The 24,028-nt window shown below is 34.8% G+C and overlaps 1 protein-coding gene across 8 annotated transcripts in view; it reads left to right on the top strand.

Moving 5' to 3' along the window:
- Positions 1-20,483, top strand: part of LOC143255933 (acyl-CoA Delta-9 desaturase-like) — a 29,030-nt gene extending 8,547 nt beyond the window's left edge. For 6 of the 8 annotated variants that reach the window (XM_076512373.1, XM_076512372.1, XM_076512369.1 and 3 more), the window contains 3 exons: positions 13,652-13,782; positions 14,090-14,295; positions 19,030-20,483. In XM_076512373.1, coding sequence (XP_076368488.1) covers positions 13,652-13,782; positions 14,090-14,295; positions 19,030-19,450 — 758 coding nt within the window. In that variant the 3' untranslated portion in view covers positions 19,451-20,483. The remainder of the gene's footprint in view (positions 1-13,651; positions 13,783-14,089; positions 14,296-19,029) is intronic. The other 2 variants (XM_076512371.1, XM_076512374.1) reach the window with 1 other exon arrangement.
- The last annotated feature ends 3,545 nt before the right edge of the window (positions 20,484-24,028 follow it).

Raw genomic sequence — 24,028 nt, 5'->3', positions numbered from 1 at the left:
TAACTACATAGCGATATCAAATTACAGATCTACACATTTAGAATTATAATATTAAACTGTATGTCTAGATATTTAAAATTTTAACAACATCAAACATCGTCATGCCTATCCATTTAGAATCGTTACAGTGTCAAATTGTATGTCTAGATATGTAGAATTATAAAATGATATAACAATATCAAGCTGTATCTCTAAACATTTCCAATTATAATCACTATTAATCTACCATATATTAAGCATTATATCATTATCAACCTATCACATAATAAAACAATCAGTATCGTCACCAAACTGACTCTTATCTTGGTACTTTGCATCACAATTATTAAACCGACACAGCATATTATCCGGTGCCAAAGTACTTAGTATCATTATATAAGTACTACATCTCATGACACCCAATACGAATAACAAATAATCGCAAGTGTCTAGACGATACAATCAAAACACTGTATGAAATATAATGTTGTCATTAAAACTTGATTATTGTCCAAACTTTAAACGTACCTGATAAGTTATTAGTAACCTTTGGACTAATATAATTCTAGACAACTAATACCAACAACATACTATGAGCTTGTCTAAACAGTGGGCATAATTGTTAAACTAATACATATTTGTTGATTGTTATCGGCTAATAGTCGAAGTCTAAACACATTGCGTGTAATCTTCAAACAATTACGTGCGATATTTATTATCTTTGACAAATTACTTGTATTATCATCGTTTAACAATCATAGACGTTTAACCATGTTGTGTGTAATCATCATACATGTTTAGATAATCAGTATCGCTAATAAATTGCCTTGTATATCTGGACACCACGTCCACTACCAAACTACCTTACATGTCCGTACATGTTTGAGCAGTCGCAGGTGTAAAGATATTTATTATCACAAAACCATAATTTATGCTTGGGCTTTTATAACCATTATTAAAGTATCATAAGTGTGTTCAAATTAAATACTATCAGCTAGCTACCCTGTGTCTGGAAGCTCTTTCTCCATCCCTGAAACACAACCAGTGTCTTAGATTAACAATTAGATAAACCTACCAGTTTACTTTGTGTACTCATTGCTGTCATAAAACTACCATCAAGTTCACATTTATGCCTAAAATTGCTCGTCATGGCCAGGTGGGTTAAGTTGTTCGACTCGTAATCTGAGGGTCGCGGATTCGAATCCCCGTTGCACTAACCATGCTCGTCCTTTCAGCTGTGGGGGCGTTGTAATGTTACGATCAATCCCACTATTCATTGATAAAAGCGTAGCCTAAGAGTTAGCGGTGGGTGGTGATAACTAGCTGCCTTCCTTCTAGCCTTACACTGTTAAATTAGGGAAGGCTAGCGCAGACAGCCCTCGTGTAGCTTTGGGCGAAATTCAAAAACCAATTATACAGAGAAACTGGATTTTTCTGATTAGATCATTTTAACCTATCGCGTTTCAAACATCAAGTCCGTCTTCAGTCCAACAAATATATAAAGACGTTCGTGATCATTTTTACCATCGATCTGTTTTGTTATTGTCTAGCAGGAAAACATAACTGTACATTCAAGTACTACATACCACTTTTTATTCAGTAAACAAATGAACACTAATTAATCATTTTATTAATTTGCCTCATACAAATATGTTACTCACTTCTTTTATGTGTAATATTCATAGACTGACTTTATGTAATGTGTGGGATAATATACTTCTATATAGCTAGTCTGTAATACAACAATCAAAGCAAAAATCCTTACGGTTTGATTTGCGTTTTGCGCAAAGCTACACGAGCGATATTTGTTCTAGACGTCTCTAAATTTGCAGTGATAGATGGGGGAAGGCAGCTAGCTAATCAACACCATCCACCAACAACTCTTGGGCTACTTTTTTACTCTTTTACGAATAGTGGGATTGGCCGTTATAATATAACGCCCCAACGGCTGAAAGGGCAGGTATGTTTGGTGTGATGGTGATTCGAACTCGCGACCCTCAGATTGCGAGTCGAGCGCCCTAACCACCTGGCCATGCGGGCCTACACAAATACGTAACAAAGGACACTTGTCCGACAGGGACATTGTTAATAAAGACCATTTGTTGATCGACTGTTCAAAGACATTTGCCATTAGAATCTTTCAACAATATTAATTTGAAAAAAATAATTGTCTCTGGTAAAGACTGGCCACCAACAGCTGATGACATAACAAGAAAAAAGAGAGATGGGCAAACTTGTAAAATGCAATAATCGTTAGACTATGATAGATTTTTTTCTATAGCTACAGGGATCAGTGCTTATATACCTTAACCTTAATATTGAAGATATCACAGAATTTGTCATATAGCAAAGGGCAACTAATCCCCAAATCACTTATCTCTGACGCAATAGAAAAGAAAGTTAGAGTGTTACTACTTTGTGAAAAAATTATGGGCAACGAATGACGTAGTATAGTTTTATAAGGCGCCTTTTATTCATTTTGTACTGATGACAGAGGACAAATATTAAGATTGCTTAATGAGGTATGTGTCTTTAGAAACGTTGTCCTCACAGTTCAAACTGCTGTAAGTGGTATAATAGGCGGAGAAGCTTTTCATGGTATGGTATAAGTTGCTTGATTCTTTAAGAACAGTAAATAACTCGCATCATGTCAAACTTACAAACTTGGTTTAATGAACACACCAATCATCTCACCCATCTCTTTAGGCCCGACATGGCCAGGTGGTTAAAGCACTCGACTCGTAATCTGAGGGTCGCGAGTTCGAATCTTCATCACATCAAACATGCTCGCCCTTTTAGCTGTGGGATAGTTATAATATTACGGTCCATCCCACTATTCGTTGATAAAAGAGTAGCCCAAGAGGTAGCTGCTTTCCCTCTAGTTTTACACTGCTAAATTAGGCATGCCTAGCAAAGATAGCCCTGGTGTAGCTTTACGCGAAATTTAAACCAAACCATACCAAACTCATCTCTTTTAACAGTACAATAACTCAGTTTTAACCTGACGCAGTTATTTGGCAAATAATATAGTCCACATGACAATGTTATGTTAAATCTGTAGTTTCGAATCCGATTCCTCGTAAGCTACGATTAAAGAAGACTTATCTGGGACTTGTTGGGGTATGTGCAATGCCAATTACCAAGTATTATTACAGCGAAACGGTATCTTGTCTGACATTGAACGCAACTGTCTATTTTCATTTTATGTACTATACTCTTCCTTTTCCTGCTTCGTCATTATTAGGAACTGGTAACAATGCTATATTGTTCTGAGAAGCCGAATTACTATTAGAATATTCTTATTATGATAATCAACGATAAGCTACTTATCCATAGCATTACCATTACGCTTAGTATAACCAAGAGATTGGATACTCTACTCATAGAGATACTCAGAAAATAAAGAGTAAAACATAAATTATAATTGTCACACCCCGGAAATTATTCAAATATAGGAACATTATAAAAATGACGCTTAGTCCCATCATATAGTTCAGTGAATCTAACAAAGTGGCATTTGCTGCTGGCTGACTACAGTATCTTCCTCTTGGTCAGTAGTTCAAAAGTAGAGACGTTTGTACTTAAATCCCAGGGCTCTCTGATACGGCTGTATGGGTAAATTATATAAAGTTACCTTTGAAATTTGGAAATCCCAGTATCGAAAATTAAAGAAAAATGACCAATTAGCATGGTTTGATGGAAGAAATATATAGCATGATTTTGGTCGAAAAGTACACTAGAAGAATAAATTAGTATTTTATACGATGGATAAGGTTCTAATCTTAGTAACATAAAGAGTTCCAATATAAGAAGACACTTTATTGTCAATAAATATTAGAGGGCGGTTGTTGACAATAAACGTTTCCATTCCAATATTAAAGGAAATTTCATTGTAAATAAAATTTTTATTAAGAAAAAAGAAACGTTATTTGTGTCTAAACCTCAGTGTTTCAATAGAAACTAAAATTCAAAAAGAGGTGCTTGACATTCTGTCCCAAAAAAATCACTGTTAATACAACGAACGATAGATACATGTATTAATATAAAATGAGATAGTACACTTCAGTGTTGTAACACAGATTAATGTTATGTTTATTTATTTGCTAATTAGCGTAATTTTATATCAGCAAAGCAATGACAGTAAAGTGTGGAATTACCTGTCAAACAAACAATCACATATCTGTTAGAACTTGTTTTGAGATGTACATATTTTTTAGAAAAGTGGTCACACAGGCGGATAAAAAGTTATATAAAAGTGGTTATATGCTCGTATTCCTGTCCTTTAACAATAACCCTGACATAAAGGCCCTAGGCAACATCTGTAATTAACAATGAAATTCAGCTGTGTTGAAAACTTTCATGTACGTGAAGGAGATATTTATGTTACGACAAGACTACAAGCATTTATTTCCTGTCAGTAAGGATCTAATTTAATAAAATTTGATTCGAAAAAGACATTTCAAGTTGACCAACATTATATAACTGAAGAAATTCAACAAACAGAAATAAAAGAAATAAACACTGAAAATATATAGTAAAGTTACAATACTTTACCTCTCTGCTTAAATTAAAACACAAAAAACATGAATTACTGAATGTTTTTCACTAGAGTTTAGTTAACTGATTACACAAACAGATGAATCACCATCAGGGTCAGTAAGTTACCTTTCCTTAAACACTTTCAATTGATTACACAAACAGATGAATCACCATCAGTGTCAGGTTACCCTTCCTGAAACACTTTCAATTGATTACACAAACAGATGAATCACCATCAGTGTCAGGTTACCCTTCCTGAAACACTTTCAATTGATTACACAAACAGATGAATCACCATCAGTGTCAGGTTACCCTTCCTGAAACACTTTCAATTGATTACACAAACAGATGAATCACCATCAGGGTCAGTAAGTTACCCTTCCTTAAACACTTCCTTTCCTGAATTGCCTGACAACTTTCCTGCTGTTCTCTGCTTATGTGCTGGATTGTGTTTCTCTATAAAGACCAAATGTGGTTTCATAAAAATTTCAAACAAAAGAGGATAAACTGGTATTATATAATAAAGTGCTCGTCTTTATTTTGTTTTACACCTCTTAACTCTACAATAACGCAAGTTTACTGTCCTCCCAGTGGTGGGCAGCGCACAGATAGCCCATTGTGTAGCTTTGTGCTTAATTTCAATCAAACAATCAAGTTTACCATTAAATACACATACAGTTGTCTTACCATCTGTTTAGTGGTACGCCTATCCTTGTTCACGATAAACTAACACATCTAACCTATGGTTTTCTTCGAATTGTGAGATGCTGCGCTAATAAACCTGTCAATAGAAAATTCCTTAGCATTGTGTACATGCTAATACTCTTGATTTACAAGTCAGTTTCATACCTCTCATTTTTGGCCTTGTGTACTGACACGATCTGAAAAATGGTGTACATCTAATATTTATACATGTGAACTACCCCACGCTAGTGCAGCTGTAAGTCTACGGATTTACAACGCTAAAATCAGGGGTTCGATTTCACTCGGTGGGCTCAGTAGATAGCCCGATGTGGCTTTGCTATAAAAAAAACACACTCTCACGTGAACCGTAGTTATCTGTGGTCAAAACCTTTGGACAATGCAATACGTGTCAGTTTAACGCTTCTGACTTTTGGTCTTTAGCATTGACAGTCCTTGACAAGTATATTTGTCAAATGAATACATCAAAGTTGTGTACTTACGGCAGATGTAAAACAATGTGTAATATGACTAATGGTCGTGTGTGTAGGTGACTAAATTCTCTCCTAGAAATGTATATGACTCAGTAGTAGTTGCAATTGAAACATTTTACAGCCTACGTACGTTTGTTATATACAAGATCAATAAAATTCATTAGAGTTGAACATTTTGACTTGTTTGTTTGTTTTTTAATTTCACGGAAAACTACACGAGGGCTATCTGCGCTAGCCGTCCCTAATTTAGCAGTGTAAGACTAGAGGGAAGGCAGCTAGTCATCACCACCCACCGCCAACTCTTTGGCTACTCTTTCACCAACGAATAGTGAGTTTCACCATCACACTATAACGCTCCCAAGACTGAAAGGGCGAGCATGTTTGGTGTGACAGGGATGTGAACCCTTGACCCTCGGATTACGAGTGGAGCGCCTTAACCCCTGGCCATGCCGGGCACATTTTGACTTGTGTGTTACTTATACAGAACTTTTGCTTATATAAGTAGGAAGTGTAAGTTAAACAGAATATAGTTATATAACAATCACGTGAGATGTTAGAAATGTTCTTATTGTATGGTTTGAGAAGTGACGCGAATAAACCAGAGTCATGCTCGATTTTTAATTTCTTATGGAGAAGATATTTTAAATATTGTAATTACAAAAAAATAAACTTCACATTACATTATTATCTGTGGTGCTTTCAAATCTGACCGAGTGGTACTATGTTACCTGTATCTAATCTACATAAATGTTGTTTGTAATTAAGCACAAAGCTACATGATGGGCTGTCTGTGCTCTGCTCATCACTGGTTTCTAGTGTTGTAAGTCCACAGGCATTCTACTTTGTTACTGTGGGCTCTATATAAGTAAACGTCAACTTGTGTAGTTGTTTCATATACGTTTCCACATTTCTTGACCGATCAGCACCAACCCTGATACAGTGATATAGGATGGCATGAGGAAGGAAAAGAATTGCACACCCATTTAAATTCGCAGTGATATAATTTTTGAAAAGAGTATGTCTTTATTTTTAGTAATGCTACATTTACATATTGTTATTGCACTTTTAATGTTTATTATGGTAATATAAAAAAAAAGGACAATTTCCTATCCTGTGGGCCCGGTATGGCCAGGTGGTTAAGGCACTCGACCCGTAATCCGAGGGTCAAGGGCTCGAATCCCCGTCACACCAAACATGCTCGCCCTTTCAGCCGTGGGGGCGTTATAACGTGTGGTAAATCCCACTGTTCGTTGATAAAAGAGTAGCACAAGAGTTGGCAGTGGATGATGATAACTAGCTGCCCTTCCTCTAGTCTTACTCTGATAAATTAGGAACGGCTAACACATACAGCCCTCGAGCGAAATTCAAAACAAGTCTGTCCTTTGTCACAAACAAGTTTTTTATTTCACCCGTCTAATGGACAGGCACTCCATATAGTAGTGATATGAAATTATTCGTTGAGAATAAATTTCACTTTGGGTTGTTATTCATCATTGCACTGTTTCCCTATTTACCCCACACCTCAGACTTTATGGTTTTTATGAATGCTTTTAAAATCCAACTGGAATTGCGAAGCATTGTTTGTTTGTAGTTAAGTACAAAGCTGCACAGAGTCATAGTGTTCTTCCCACTACGAGTATCGAAACCCGGTTTTTAGCGTTGTAGGTCTGCAGAGATTTCCCCGTGCCACTGGGGAGAAAGTCGCATCTCGATGCAACCTTTAACTTTTACCAAATAGTTATTATTACTCAATGTAAAATGATGTGGCAAGAAAAACTTTACCCTTAATATTTATCGTTTAGAATAGTTTGGTACTTAGCACTTGAATACTGAATGATTAATAAAAAGTAGCTCAAGTTTTCGAAAATTTAACGGTAATAAAAAAAATAACTTTCAATTCCACCTACTCGCTATCTTACTTTCGTTAAAGTATGTGTTTGGCACTTTCCCAATTCTAAGTGATCACATGCCATGGGTGAATTAGCCTCTCATTAATAGTACTTTCGCGCATGCTCATTTTTGTATCAAGCTCTCGACCCTCACAATTAAATACCGGCAAATTAAGCGTGGTTTTATATTAGCTATTCCTGTGTTCCTGTGTATCAACAGGGTTGAGTAAGCTTCTTCTGTCTTCATCCTGTCATGTACATGAACGAGTTTGTTTCACGTGATTTTATCTTCAAGATTGCAGCTCTGACAAGCAGCTGTATCAATAAAGCCGTTAAAACAATGTCACCACGTCTGTATTAGTAAATAATAACACAGTGTAAACGGTCCTGAGAAACAATATATAGAAACTGTTAACTGTTCACCTACTGATTTAGTGCGGAACATTTGGTAATCGACCGACCTCTTCTTTCAAATCGAAAATGATGTTAAAACGTGCTACTAATTAGCATACAATAAAATTAATGGATTATTCAGGTCTCGCAACCATCATTTAAGAACACCGCTCGGATGACAAAACCGTCGTATAATGAAAACTGAACACAATTCTATGTATGTGCTGAGCAGCTAGGTTATCGCAAAAATACAGACTGAAAGCTTGCGAGAGACGACGTGGCGTTTCCTTTTAGTGGAAGAAGTAGTGGTACTAATGGCTCACCAGCTGCATAGCAGCGAATGTTGGCTCAGCTTATAGGATTTTTTTAGCAGATAGCAGTAACTGTGTATTAAAGCGCCCATTTTGTAACTGAAATATATTTAAGTGTGGAGCGTTAAGAAAAATTACAGTTAAATATATGATTAAATATTCCCATAGGTAGTTAAATTTAAAAGTGAATACGTATTCAGATTTAAATTAAAAATAATTTATATAGAAGTAAAATATATCAATGTACTATGTTTGTTACAAAATGTAAAGAGTTGACCGTGTGTATTTTCTAAGTGAAGTAATTTTTTTTAAAAGAGTCATAATTGTTGTTTGAAATTAAGTACAAAGCTACACGATAGGCTATTTAAGCTCTGCCCGCTACGGTTATCGAAATCCCGTTTCTAGCGTTGTGAGTCTGCAGACATATCGGTGTGCCATTAGGGAGTTTTGTGTTAAGTTTTAGCTATTACAACTGTTTTCATATTATTAATTTGTGCTTTATACGTTTCTGTCATGTTAGTGAACTTAATGAAGCATATAATTTGAAATATTGTTTTAATAACTGTTAATTCTCCTAATACCCAATCTATAAAATTACTTTTCTTCATTCAGCTGTGTTTGTTTGTTTATTTTTGAACTTCGTGCAAAGCCATACAAGGGCTATCTGTGCTAGCCGATCCTAATTTAGCAGTGCAAGACTAGAAGGAAGGCAGCTAGTCATCACCACCCACCGCCAACTCTTGGGCTACTCTTTTACCAACGAGTAGTGAGATTGATCGTCACATTATAACGCCCCCACGGCTGAAAAAGCAAGTATGTTTAATGTGACGGAGATTCGAACCCGCATCCTTCAGATTACGAGTCCTAACCACCTGGCCATGTCAGGCCCATTTAGTTGTGTACCAGTGTCTTATAGCTTATTATAAAGCAACTTGCTCTGTATGGTTCGTAATTTTTCCTATTTAATTTTCCCCTAAATACAGCATAAAGTTTATAGCTTGAGCCTGGCATGGCTTTATGATTAGAGTAGAACTCGACTCGCAATCTGAAGGCTGCGAGTCCGAATTCTTGTTGCCAAATACTCGTCCTATATAGTTGCCGTCTGGGCCGATCACTCGGGTTTGAAAACTGTGATTAAAGTCGTTATAGCTTCTGCGGTATCAACTTATCTTCTACTCGTCTTTCAGTGAGTCAACGATGGGTTTATTAACCTACAACACTATAAAATCCTGGGTTCGAGTCCCAATCGCAAATAGAGCTTTGTGCTGAAACAAGTAAACAAACGAATAATCATTTGTGCCCCCTTGTGATTTCAACTCATAAAAGTAAACAAGAATAGACTAAATATTCTTATTTTGATGCTAGCCTAGCGATTTAACGATAGCTCCGAAGGGGCACCACGAGCTTCGATGCTAGTGGTGGGCATAACACCGACAACCCATGATATATCTTTATGCTTAACAATAAACATTCTTATACGTTTATATGAGTTAGAGTACATTTCAGATTATAAATACAGTTCAGGCCTGTTGCGTTTCAAACAGTCTTATATTTTAGATGTTTTCCAGAGTTAATGATGTGTTTGGCATTCTTTGAAAATTTCCTGAAAAAGAATCCCTTGATTATACAGTCAATCCCTCGGTGGTACAGCGGTAAGTCTACATATTCACAACCCAAAAATCAGGGGTTCAGTTCTCTTTGATGAACACCGCAGATGGCCCGAGATGGCTTTGATATAAGAAAACACAAACACTTAATTGTATAATTTAACGTCCTCCGTCATCCCTGGTGCACGATGTACAGCAATGATAGAATAAAACAGTCGCAGTTATTAACCTTCGATGATGGTTGATGGTGAATTTCCCTTTGTGAACAAAGGTTTATAAACTGACAAGAGAATAAAAATAAAAACTAGCATATTCGCTTTTATGGCAAAGCTATATAGGCTATCTGCCGCCGTTCTTAATTTCGAATTTCAGACTAAAAAGAAAGAAGTTCATTAGCAGCATCCACCATTCATGCTGGGGTAGTGATTGTTACTCTTGTAACACACCCACGACTTAAAAATGTTATAAAATGGCATGGTTCGCCAGTTTCATAATCCAGAGCTCTATCAGGCAGTCCATTGTGCAGATATGTAACTAATTACAAACAAACAGACAAAAATTTAAATGAATAAATCTTTTTTTTTATTTTAACTTAATCAACTCGCAAGCACTTGAATAGTTAATACAACAATTTATGCTTCTTTTTGAGCATAACATCATAAAATTATTTTTATGTTTAGTGATTATTATTGGAATAATTGCTTTAAAAATTAAATTGTTTTTATAGATTTTGACAAGATGTAGATGGAATATTTAAAGTAAGATGCTCAAATTAATTGCGTGTCGTTGTTTCTCCATCATATTTGTTAATGGAAGTTTTATTAGATTAATTTTTATCTTTTGTTATTGTTGTTCTTGTTGAGCTTTTTATTTTGGTATTTTTTGAAGAGGGCACCTAATATATTTTCTGTTTTAAAAGGTTTGACTTGTTTTGCCATCTACTTGTAGTTTTATAAAGTAATGCTAACACTGTAAATTGTATTTTGAGTTTGTTTGTTTGTTTGTTTCTTCTTCTGTTATTGCAAATGAATATTTACTTTTCTGTCATTAAATTTGTCTATAACCTAATATTAGATTCCAGGTCAGGTAGCTTGTTCCATTCGAAACTACGATTTATTTTTTTTTTTTTTTTTTGCATAGTAAGCAAAATATATCAAAAAGTAATTTAATTATTGTGAGAATGTGATTTTTCTCCGTCACAAAATGACTAACTATTCTAAAAATATGTAATTTTTTTAAAGTTCTTGGAACACCAAGAAAGATGAAGCCCACACAACTAGGCAAAAAAAAAAAAAGTGTCATACGTATTGTGGAATGAACTTGATCAAGAGCATGAACACAGAAAAAAGAAATGTATATGTTTATAAAACGGGTACGTGTGTGGAAGTAACACTCGCGCTGCAACCAGGATATGCCAATTTCAACTTTTACTTGCTAGTCGCAGATGTGAAACGAAACTTAAAATATTAAAGCAGTTATAGATGCCCAAAGTAACAACATCCTTTCAACGTAAAACTGCTGCATTTGTCTCCGCAGCCAGTTTGTATAAAGGCATTTTACCAAACAAAACACAAATACAGTCAAATAAAAGCAAATTACTGAAAGACATCACTCCGTTTGTCTATTGTTAAGCGCAAAAGCTACACTATGGGTTATATGTATAGTAAAGCTACACTAGAGCTCTACTGTATTTCCAAGACGTGTGGGTGGTATGGGTATTAAAACTAATTAAAATAAAGCACAAAACAACGTTTTGACCTTCTGATGATGACCTAAGAAGGTCGAAACATTGTTCTGTAGTTTATTTCAATTAAAGCCGTCTTGAAAACACATTTTTACTTAAGGTATGTTTCTTGTCATCGTGGAGAGCTTTACTGTGCTAGTCGTGCCTGATTTAGCAGTAAAAGACCAGAATCAAGGCATTAATTATCATCATCCACCACCCTTGGACTATCCTTGTACGAATGAATAGCGGGATTGACTGAACAGTATAATGCCCGCACGGCTGAAAGGGCAAGCATGCTTGGTGGGGGTTCAAACCCGTGGTCCACATATTGCAAGCTACGTGCCTCTAACCATCTGACCATGTTGAGCTAGTATTAAAAGTGGTAGAGAGATTTGTAATTCTTCCTTCGAATCCCTTCCTGTAGCAAAACATTATTTTAGTTAAAATAGGACCACTTAGTCATATAAATGATGTTTAGTAATCAATTGTGTTAGCCACTAAAGGCTACCTTGGAACGTAGTGACAGAGCTTCAAAAGTTTATTAGTTATAATTAGAAAATACATTTATTGTCTGTGTGTGTGAAAGAGAGAATATAATTTATACGGATGTGGAAGCTACGGCTTTCCATTCATAACATGAAAATTACAATACCGAAAAATCATTGCCGAAGGTTCTAACCCTTTCATCCACTGAAGCATTATAAGTCGGTATGTAGATAGGATTTTCTTATAGCAAAGCCATGTCAGGCTACCTGCTGTGTTCATCGAGGAGAATCTAACCCCTGATGTTGGCGTTGAAAATCCGGAGGCATTATAATGTGACGATTAATCCTTCGAATATCTTCGCAGGAAATTCAACAAACCTAATAGAGCAATTTATTGTAACAATACGTCATCGCCATTTGTAAAGTTCTTACAAGGTTACTTTCACATTTTGGCAACAATTTTAATAAGAACTGCTATAAATTTTAGAGAAACGTTAATAAACACAAACATAAGAAGCGTTGAAAAATAATAGGCTTAATATCTCTGAAAAATAATAGGCTTAATATCTCTGAAAAATAATAGGCTTAAGATCTTTGAAAAATAATGATACTAAATTTAACTGCAGACTTTTTTTCTCTCACATTCATCATAAATTGTCCACTACGGACTCCCAATCAAAGACGTGTAAAAATAGCACTTTAGATCTATCATTTGTTTATCACAAGTCACTGCCAAAGACGCCTTTCATATAATACCGGAACATGTCAGTTCGGCTTAACTATGTGACAAGAAATTCCAAAAACGCTATTTCTATACACAGTTTAATGATTCTAAAAATAACGGTGACATGACTTTTATCACAAATTTTAGGCCTAATAAATCTTGATGTTGAAATACATGTTAAGTACGATAATTAAACTATCAACATTTAAAATTAGTTACTTCTATTTATTGCATGTTCAGATATAATTCACTGAAATGACAAGGAATCAAATGAATAACTGAGTCACTTCTTCATGACAACTACAATTATAGTATAAATATAAAAACAGGTATTTCCTTTTAATGGGCCTGGCGTGGCTAGGTGGTTCAGACGCTCAACTCGAAATCTGAGGGTCTCAGATTCGAAGCTCAATGGCATCAAACATGCTCGCCCTTTCAGCCGTGGAAGGGTTATAATGTGACGATCAATCTCACTATTCGTTGGTAAAAGAGTTGGCGGTGGGTGATGATGACTAGCTGTCTTCTCTCTTATCTTACGCTACAAAATTAAGAACGGCTAGCGCAGATAGCTCTTAGGTAGGTTTGCGCGAAATTTCAAAACAAACAAACAGTCCTCTTGCTGATAGAAATAAGTGGAATTTTTAAAGCAACTTACTATTGATTTTTACAACACTCGAAGAAGCGAGTTCCAAATGTTAATTAATCCTATATATCGAACTTGTAGATAAACAAATATAAGATAAATAAAGATGTGAAAACACAAATAGACCAGTAAATTCTACAAATGGCCTATGTTGAAATTTTGCTTCTTTTCCTTTTACAGCGTTTTTATTGTACATTATATCAGGCTTGGGGATAACTGCTGGAGTTCACCGGTTATGGTCACATCGATCTTACAAGGCCAAGTGGCCTCTGAGACTACTGCTAGCATTCTTTAACTTAATAGCATTTCAGGTAAGAAATATTATGCATTTCTACAGGGTTTTTGTTTCTTTCTTGTTTGAAATCCGTAACTCACGTAAGCCTAAGTAAGCCATGAAACAATAATAATCCAGTATATGCTCAATTAAGTTTGGAACATTATCTGAATTCAAAGCTCTGACAGCTCATCTCGAGCGAAGTATTTTAAACCACACAACAGCTAGTACCATATCTGTTTTGATGTTTACATCATAGGTTTCAGAACTTTCTCGCCTGCATTAGTATATAGCGACATATTTACTAAAGTTCATAGTTGTACCAAACTTAATTACGTTTACAGAACGACATCTATGAATGGTCCAGGGACCACAGAGTCCATCATAAGTTTTCTGAGACGGAAGCCGACCCTCATAACGCTAAACGAGGGTTTTTCTTCTCACACATAGGATGGCTATTGGTTAGAAAACATCCTGACGTCATTGAAAAGGGAAAGACGGTCGATTGTACTGACATCTTGGCAGACCCAATCGTTAGATATCAGAGGAAGTGAGTATTATCATTATGTAAGGCTACATTATATATAGTCAACATCATAAAAATATTATTGTACAAAAGTACGCTATACAGTCATGTGAAAAAAGTTAGTACACCCTATGAAAGCCTGTATATTTTTGTAACATTTTTGGATATATATAGATATTTAGTCTCAATTTTAATAATACTGAGTGATTATAGGAATATAACTAAACAATTAAAACTGAAGAAAAGACTTTTCAAGATCTTCTGTAAATGTAATTCTACAAAAATGCATATTCTAACTGAGGAAAAAGTTAGGATACCCCCACATTTATTCCCACTTAAAATGGCTCAACTCACACACAGGTGTATCACACCAGGTAGACATGATTAGAAGATCGTTACTCAGCGTTTTGAATGAGGCTTGTTCTATTTAACCCTCAGACATTTAGTTTGGTGTGCTCCTAACTGTTGAAGTGAGAGTGAGCACCATGGTGAGAGCAAAAGAGCTGTCTAAGGCCTTCAGAAAGAAATTTGTAGCAGCTTATGAGTCTGGTAAGGGATTCAAAAAGATCCCAAAAGATTTTGAAATCAGCCCACTGTCCGGAAAATAGTCAACAAGTGGAGGGCTTTCAAAACAACTGCCAACATGCCCAGATCTGGTCGTCCAAGCATGTTCACCCCGAGAACAGACCGCAAGATGCTAAAAAGAGATCTCCAAACACCCTAACCTGTCATCACGGGACCTACAGCAGGCTCTGGATACTGTTGATGTGAAAGTGCATGCCTCTACAATCAGAAAGAGACTGCACAAGTTTAACTTGCATGGGAGGTGTGCAAGGAGAAAACCTTTGCTCTCTGAGAGAAACATCAAGGCCAGGCTGAAGTTTTCCAGAGAAAATATAGACAAAGACCAGGACTTCTGGAATAATGTTCTTTGGACAGATAAGTCCAAAATTGAATTATTTGGACACCAGAACAGAGGACATGTTTGGCGTAAACCAAATACAGCAACCAGGAAAAGAACCTCATACCAACTGTGAAGCATGGAGGTGGAAGTGTCATGGGTTGGGACTGCTTTGCTGCAGCAGGACCTGGACAACTCACAATCATAGAATCCACCATGAATTCTCCTGTGTATCAGAGGGTGCTTGAGGATCATGTGAGACCATCTGTACGAAAATTAAAACTGAAGCGGAACTGGACCCTGCAACACGACAATGACCCAAAACATACCAGTAAATCCACCAAGGTCTGGCTGAAAACTAAGAAACTGAGAGTACTGGAATGCCCAAATCAAAGCCCAGATTTTAATCCCATTGAGATGCTGTGGGGTGACTTGGAACGGGCTGTACATGCAAGAAACCCCTCAAACATCTCACAGCTGAAATAATTCTGCATTGAGGAGTGGGGCAAATATTCTTCAGACCGATGTCAGAGACTGATAGATGGCTACAAGAAGTGTCTCACTGCAGTTATTTCAGCCAAAGGGGTAACACTAGCTATTAGGGGTAGGGTGTCCTAACGTTTTCCTCAGTTAGAATATGCATTTTTGTAGAATTACATTTACAGAAGATCTTGAAAAGTCTTTTCTTCAGTTTTAATTGTTTAGTTATATTCCTATAAGCTCTCAGTATTGTTGAAATTGAGATTAAATATCTATCTATCCAAAAATTTTACAAAAGTACACAGGCTTTCATAGGGTGTCCTAACTTTTTTACATGACTGTATATTGTTAAATATCGAAGAAAGTATTATCATTATGTAAGGCTACATTATATATTAGTAACATCAGAACATTTTATTGTACAAGAGTGATCTATATATTGTTAAGCATTGGAGAAAGTATTGTCATTATGTAATGCTACATTATATATTGTTTAACATCAGAAAAGTATTATTGTACGAGGGCGCGCTATATATTGTTGAGCATTGGAGAAAGTATCACCATTATATAAGGTTACATTATATATCGTTAAATATCGGAAGAAGTTAGTATTATCATTGTGCAAAGTTACATTAAACATTTTTGTACTTTAAATTAATAAGGATTGTATGAAATCGAATAATTCTTCTTTTTATTGACTCTTGGGTCTCGTGATTCATAACACCAGATAACAATAAGCGAGTCACGTGAAAGGTCAGTAATTTTTGTCGTCATAAGATGCCAAAGTGATCGCATGTTTCTGACGTAGATTTTTTCTCGTTTTCGTTATCTATTTCATCATTATGTTTATAATTATGCAGAATTATAGAAATAATATATGTTACAAAACTGAATACAAAACTCTTAATACATTCTACTTTGCTTTGTTTGACTGTTTAGTTTGTTGATAAACGCAAATTACACAATGGGCTATTTGTGTGAGCCCATCACAAATACGAAACCTGGCTTTAGCATTAAAATATAAGCCTTTCGGGTTGCTACTAAGAAACTATGTGGTGACACCTATTTTGTGATAGAAAATTAAATTGTGATGGTAAACACTATTTTAAATATTGTTACTGAGGTTATATTTTAAATAAGATGAACTAAATATACATTAATCGGTTAAATTCCATGTGATGAAACTTATCCATATCTCAAATGTCTTCTGGGATCAACTTTAATTGGAATTCGTTTGAAAAATTCCCAGATTTTCACCACAATGATGTGGTCGCATTTAACAAAATAAACAAATGTTGCTAAAGCTCTCACGTGTATGTAGCTCCATCCTCCCTTTTTTGTAATTTCTGACGGCTAAACTGCACTTATAAATTATGAACAAAGAAAATTACGAATGTTTGTTTGTAATTACATACAAGGCTACACAATGGACTATATGTGCTTCGCTCACCGTGGATATCAGAACTCGATTTCGAGAGTCATCAGACATACATCCGTCCCACTGGGGTGGAGTGGGGTGGGGATAATTACAGATGGAAGATTAGTTTAATTTCTCTTTTCTTTTATTTCATTGGTTTATTCACAAGTAAAAATGAACAATGCACTTCGACTGTTAATTTTCAGTAATTACAAAATTGTGCGTATACTATGTCTTACCCGTATAGGAATCGAACCTCAAATTTTACGTATTTACTAATGAAATTCAATAACTTGTTTGATACTGACATTTAACTTAAATAAAGTCCAGTGAAATACATTTACCCTTCCCAGTGGTTGTATTCTTTAATAATAATAATATGTAATTCTATCTTAAGTTTCTCTGTATCTAATCGCAAAATATTCTATTAATGTTTTTGCGATAACGCAACAGGTACTTAACATGTTATTTATACATCACTGGTATTTGATTACCAATAATTACAATCATTATGTTTAATTTTATAAGTTTTAATTCATATCAATACCATAAGAGAAAACTCTTTATTCAAGAAATCCGTTCCCCCTCTTCTGATAGCCGTACTGAACATATTTCACACTAACAATCTGTTTGTCATGTGAAAAAACTTTAAATGTGTTTTATATAATTTAAAACTTCCAGTTTTAAGTATGTTTTTGCTCAAGTTATGAGTTTATACAATGTATTAAAAAGTAAGATACGACACAGCTCATAATACTTAAACGCGTGAATACAAAATTAAAATCAGTTTTACATATCTGTGTACGTGACTAACAGATTTTTACTGTTCTATTTATGTTTTGTGGTTATTGTAAGTAGCTCTGTGTAGTTTTACCGTTTAAAAAATGATTATTGATCGAACATTTAGAATAATATGTAATTCCTAAATTTTCAATAGATGCCGCATTCAATTTCTTTTAGATTTCAATTTACTTACCAAACGTAAAACATTCTTTGTGAGTTTCTATGTGTGTAATTAAGCACAAAGCTACACAATGGGCTATCTATGCTCTGCCCACCATGAGTATGGAAACCCAATTTCTACAGTTCTAAGTCCGTAAAGATACCCACTTAATATTTATAATAAGTCAATACATACTGTCACTTACCATATGTAAAAGCATTATATTTCAGTTTCTAAGATTCTTAGGATTTATCGCAATAAAACTGAATCAAAATTGTCTTCCTTCTGTTGCAAATGCTTTCCGCTGGGACAACAGTACGTATACGGACATACATCGCTAAAATCCGGGGTCAATTATTCGCAATTGACACAGCGGGTAGTCTAATGTGACTTTGCTCTAAACCAATTATACCGTTGCAAAATTCCATATAAAATACAACGCTAAGAAGTTTACCCTCTTTTAGAAAGTGGCTGGATGTGACCCACTCCACGTGTTTAGGGTTTGGATTATCATAAGAGTGACGATCGAGTGAAAGTATTAAATTATATTAGCTCAAGGGTAGATAGTGGTTGTTGTTGAGTAGCTGTCATGCACTTAGGCCATAAACTCGAAATTAGGGACAACTAACGTAATTATTCTTTATCTAGCAGGCCAAGCATGACCAGATGGTTAGGGCACTCGACTCGTACTCTGAGGGTCATGGGTTCGAATTTCCTTCCCTCCAAACATTCTCACCACTTCATCCGTAGGAACATTATAATGTGACAGTGAATTCCACTATTCGTTGGTACAAGAATAGCCCAAGAGTTGTCAGTGATGACCAACTTCCTTTCCTTTAGTCTTACACTGTTAAATTAGGGGTGGCTAGTACGATTTAAACTAATCCAAGCTTTGTGCAAAACCTTTTTAAAACAAATTTCAAGAAAATAGTTCTTAAAAAATCAACATCTGAACGTCGAGCCTTCAGTTATTCGTTTTATAAATATATATTAAAGTTTTATTCTCTCCCTTTCCAGATATTACACACCTTTGATTGGGTTGTGTTGTTTCGTTATGCCAACTGTAGTGCCAGTCTGGTTTTGGAATGAAACGTATTGGAACGCTTTCTACGTGGCCGTGATCCTCCGTTATTGCTGGACATTAAACGTAACCTGGCTTGTAAACAGTGCCGCTCACATATGGGGAAATAGGCCTTACGATCGGTATATTAATCCACGAGAAAACAAATGCGTTATAATCAGCACCATGGGAGAAGGATTCCATAACTACCATCATACTTTTCCCTGGGATTACGCCACAAGCGAATTAGGCTTCAGGTGGACCGTAACCACTATGTTCATTGACTTCATGGCCTTTCTTGGTCTAGCTTATGACCTAAAAACTGTTCCTCTCGAGGTGATCAAGAAGCGAAAAGAAAGAACCGGAGACGGCAGTTAGTGTTTGTTATTTTCTGAAACTAGTAGTGGACTATTTTTATTTTTGACTAATTGCTATCACGTGATAAACCACGTCTCGATTTTTCTTGTAATTTTTTGTTACGAAATACCTTTATTTGTGTACTAATATCCAAGAGGTTAAAAGTTATTTCCCACCTTTTGTCCTTCTTTATTTTCTAAACGAAACAAAAAGCTATATATTACAAAGGGCAGACTATTAAATTTATTTTATTGTTCACCGGTGTACAGTTTATAAATGTGCAGTTATATGTATTGCATTTTAAAAAGATTCGTGTAAACCTTATGGAGTACCAAACTGTTATTATGTATGTTATATATATATATATATATATATATATATACATACAAATATTTTAGTGAAATTAAATAATTACATCCAAATAAAGCCAAATAAGTAAACAAAATCCTGAGGAAGGACTGCGTTAAAAAAAAAAAATCCCAACCTCTGATTAATTATATTATGACCGTACATTTTAAGCTATAAACAAAACACATTAAAATTAAACAAAATACACATTTTTGAAAAAGATTTTAAGGTACAAGTTACAACGTGGGATTATAAAATGAATTCCAGGTTGTAACTTGTACTCTAGGATCTTTTTTAAAATATCAAGTGTATTTTGTTTAATTTTAATGTTTTGTTTATGACTTAAAATTTATGGTTGTAATACATATATATATATATATAACACACACATACTCATACACAAATGGTGTTTCTTATTTTGTAATAATACTATAATTTAGTTTCACACATTATGTGTTATTGGTCTTGAAATGCTGAATAACTTTAAAAAATCCTAATTAAATAATGGGTGTTTTATTATCCTTTTTGATTACTTTTTGTTACCCAGTCAGTTTATAAATAACAAATTAGTCTGCGTTAGAGAATATTTCAAATTATACAGAACTAGCTCAGGTACTTTGAGCGATTTCAAAATGTTAAAATTCTTTGTAAAGATATTAAACTAAAACATACTGGTGTAACTAATAAAATTCTCTGTTTCCTGGTTTGTCTTTTTTGGCGTGTTTGTACTTATGGATTATTACAGGTTCTAGACTAGTTGGAACCTAGCTATTAAGAAATATGAAACAAAAATAGAAAAAGGAACTCAAACTTCTTTCGATAAATCGTTTCTTGAAGTAACAGTATTTTCTTTATCGTTTCGTAACTCCACAACACTTTTTTGAAAAGTGTTGCTTCCTGAAAAATTTTTGCTGATTGTGACAGGTATCTGGTGGGTATGCACAAATATAGTTCTGGTTTTGCTTAATCACATAGGAACTCTGAAAAATAGACAGTTAACTGTTCACTGGTAATAACGTATTTGATTGCGTTTATGTTGCTAATATGCTATTACGTTCAACATAATTAAAAGCGTTTTGCTCCTGATTTTCGTTTGTATTCAATGTCCGGTGCATCACTTTGCAGTGTCCAACAGTAGTAAGCAAGCATTGACGGATTCTAGTTGCCCTGATATGGCTTTTTCATTGTAGCAAAACTGAAGATTTAGATGAAAGGGTACGTGATGGGCAAATTTGGATGTGATTTTCGTTATCAGTAGCCAAAAATCTATAAGGAACACCCAACAGTGTTTAAGAAGCATAAACTTTGTTGTGTAGTGAGATCAACAAAACCAAGAGCAAGAACCAAAAATACTTTGAATTTTGTTGCGCCTGCAAATTTAAAAATATAAAGTTCAGCCATAGTGGAATGGCTTGGTTTGTTTTTGAATTTCGAGCAAAGCTATACGACGGCTGTCTGCGCGAGCCATCCCGAATTTAGCAGTGTAAGACTAGAGGAAAGACAGCTAGTCATCGTCACCCGCTACCAACTCTGGGAATGCTATTGTACTAACGAATAGTGGGATTGACCATCACATTATAATGCCCTTAAGGCTCAAAAGATGAGCATCTTGGAAGAAAGGGGATTCGAACCAGCGACCCTCAGATTACTAGTCGAGTGCCCTAGCCACCTGGCCCTAAAAATATGGAGAAAGATCAGTAAATAAATAATAAATATTAATCAGAATACTGGTGCTTGTTGTTTAATGGTCACTTTGTGCAGTTTAGAAAATACTGAATCATCAAAACCTCTGATGAAAAGTAGTGAACTGTGAAAATATTAGTTTTTGAGACATTACTGTTAATTTAAAAAATAATCAACTAGACAAAATTGCCTTGTAATTTTGTTTACACAAAATAGAATGGCAGTAGAAATGCCAAATAAAAGAATAGTTCACCAGTTATGAGCCTAATCTGTGAATAAACTAATACCAGCGCTTCATTCAAAATTTAAGCGATTCTTTACCCATATAACGGTAGCACTTTTATCATAATAGTATGTACAAACAGCTACTATGTAAGATATCAAAATAAGAATGAGGTTCACGTAATTAAAATATAGAATATTTCATTATATAGAAATATAGAAAATGCACATTGTCTGGTTTCCATAAACAGATAACAAGAGCAACGTCATTAGTTTATGGAAAATGCAGATAAAGAGTCTTTTAAAATTTCTTAATTCTAGACAATTGGACAATTACAACTTTGAAACAAAAACTGACCCTATGCAAGCTAGTTAACTATTTTATAGTGTTGCCATTCATTAGAAGAAAATTATAACTTCGTTTTAGTGTGACAAATCTTTACATATAATATAAATAAGTTTCCATGAGTATCTTAAATACGTAAGTTATCTCTGAAAACATCTGTGAAAATAAATGACGTGATCACTTTTTATGTATTTTTAGCATGTATATTAATCTAGTCTTTATCATGCAATCTCTATAGATCAATGTTAACAACTGATCAATAAATAGTACGCCAAACTTATTAGAATAATCGGTAAGTTTATTTGATATTTCTTATCTGGTAAGAAACTATGTTTGTTTATTTTATTTCTGCAAGTGTTTTTGTAAATATTATAGCGGTGAACTCCATAATTACTAAGAAACGACGCATTTGAACACAAACATTTTAGTAAAGGCCCAAATTTCTCTTTAATAACAAATATAAGCGTTAAATTATTCCAGAAGAACAACTTAGTACTACATATTTTTTATTCAAGCGGTTTGCAAATTTCATTTGACCCAGCAAAATTTCTTTATTTAAATTTTTGTATAAACATATTGTATAATAAATTATCTATAATTACTTGAATGTTTAGAGAAAAAGATATTCACAGTTTAAGTAGATAACAGACTTTACTGTTTCTTGATAATATAATTCATTATATATTCAGGGTGTTGAAAATTATGTAGCGTCTTACAAACTTAAGCCACGACCAGACAGGAACAGTTTTACTTCAATAATAAGTGTGATCACGTATAACGCGGTTTCCAAACACGTCATTAAGAAACATGGCGATGTAGAAGAAGGGTATAATCATCCTGTATCTAAGAATGAATGAAATCGTCTAATCATCTGCAAATACAATATCGTAGAGCGTATGAAAAAATCGACCAATTAAATATTTTATCAGAATATGGACTCCCTGTTCCATGAGTCCCAGGAGTATCACACAAGAAAGGAGCCGCGGTGGGACGATAACCTGGCCATCACGACCGCCAGGTATTGCTTCTATGGGACATTTTATCTGAAATTGTATGAAAGACATCGTCTACAGGACAAAGGTTACTGAGCTGGGGATATTACGTGAACTGCCTGTCGATACGGTAGCTACTATGACATTTGATCTGTCAACGTATGGATGGAAATGGCATATCGACCCAATACTTTAAGAAGCACATGTAGAGATGTACTAGCGACAAGTATTATTTCACAGATCATATATGTATTTATCTTCCATCCACCACAAACTGTAAGTTAATTGTCGTTTCTGTCATCTTGTAGCTCAAGTTTGTAATACGTCGCTTAATTTTTACACTCTTTGTATATGTACACTTTTTATATGTAAATGTATATGTAAATTTTATTTGATTTATAATTCCACGTCTACTTTTTTATTTTATATCTAGATTAACTTATATTATTACTGTTTCTATTACATTAATTTGTATATTCCGTTCAGTTCTTTAAAGACATATAAGTTAAATATATATTTATGTTGAGTTTGTGTATCTTTGAAAACGCACACGAAAACATTTACATTCCGACCCCAGTGACTCAGTGTATGTCTATGAACGTACAGCGTTAAAATACCCGTGTTAGGCACAGCCGAAATAGCCCATTGGGTAGCTTTGTGCTTAATCTCAAACAAACAAACACTTAAAAAAGTTCTACCACCGGAATATTTGTCGTTGTTTTTTAATTTCACGCAAAGCTACTCGAGGACTATCTGCGCTAGCCGTCCCTAATATAGCAGTGTAAGACTAGAGGGAAGACAGTTAGTCATCACCACTCATTGCCAACTCTTTTACCAACGAATAGTGGGATTGACCGTCACAATATAATGCCCTCACGGCTGAAAGGGGGAGCATGTTTGGTACGACGGGGATTCGAACCCGCGACCCTCAGATTACGAGTCCAGCCACCAGAAAATTGAAATTAAAACTATTTAAAATATACCGTGGTAACAAAATGTCTTCCCAAT

Source organism: Tachypleus tridentatus, chromosome 7, assembly GCF_004210375.1.
Source record: "Tachypleus tridentatus isolate NWPU-2018 chromosome 7, ASM421037v1, whole genome shotgun sequence".
NCBI lineage: Eukaryota > Metazoa > Arthropoda > Merostomata > Xiphosura > Limulidae > Tachypleus > Tachypleus tridentatus.
This window is presented reverse-complemented; position numbering and strand designations above follow the sequence as displayed.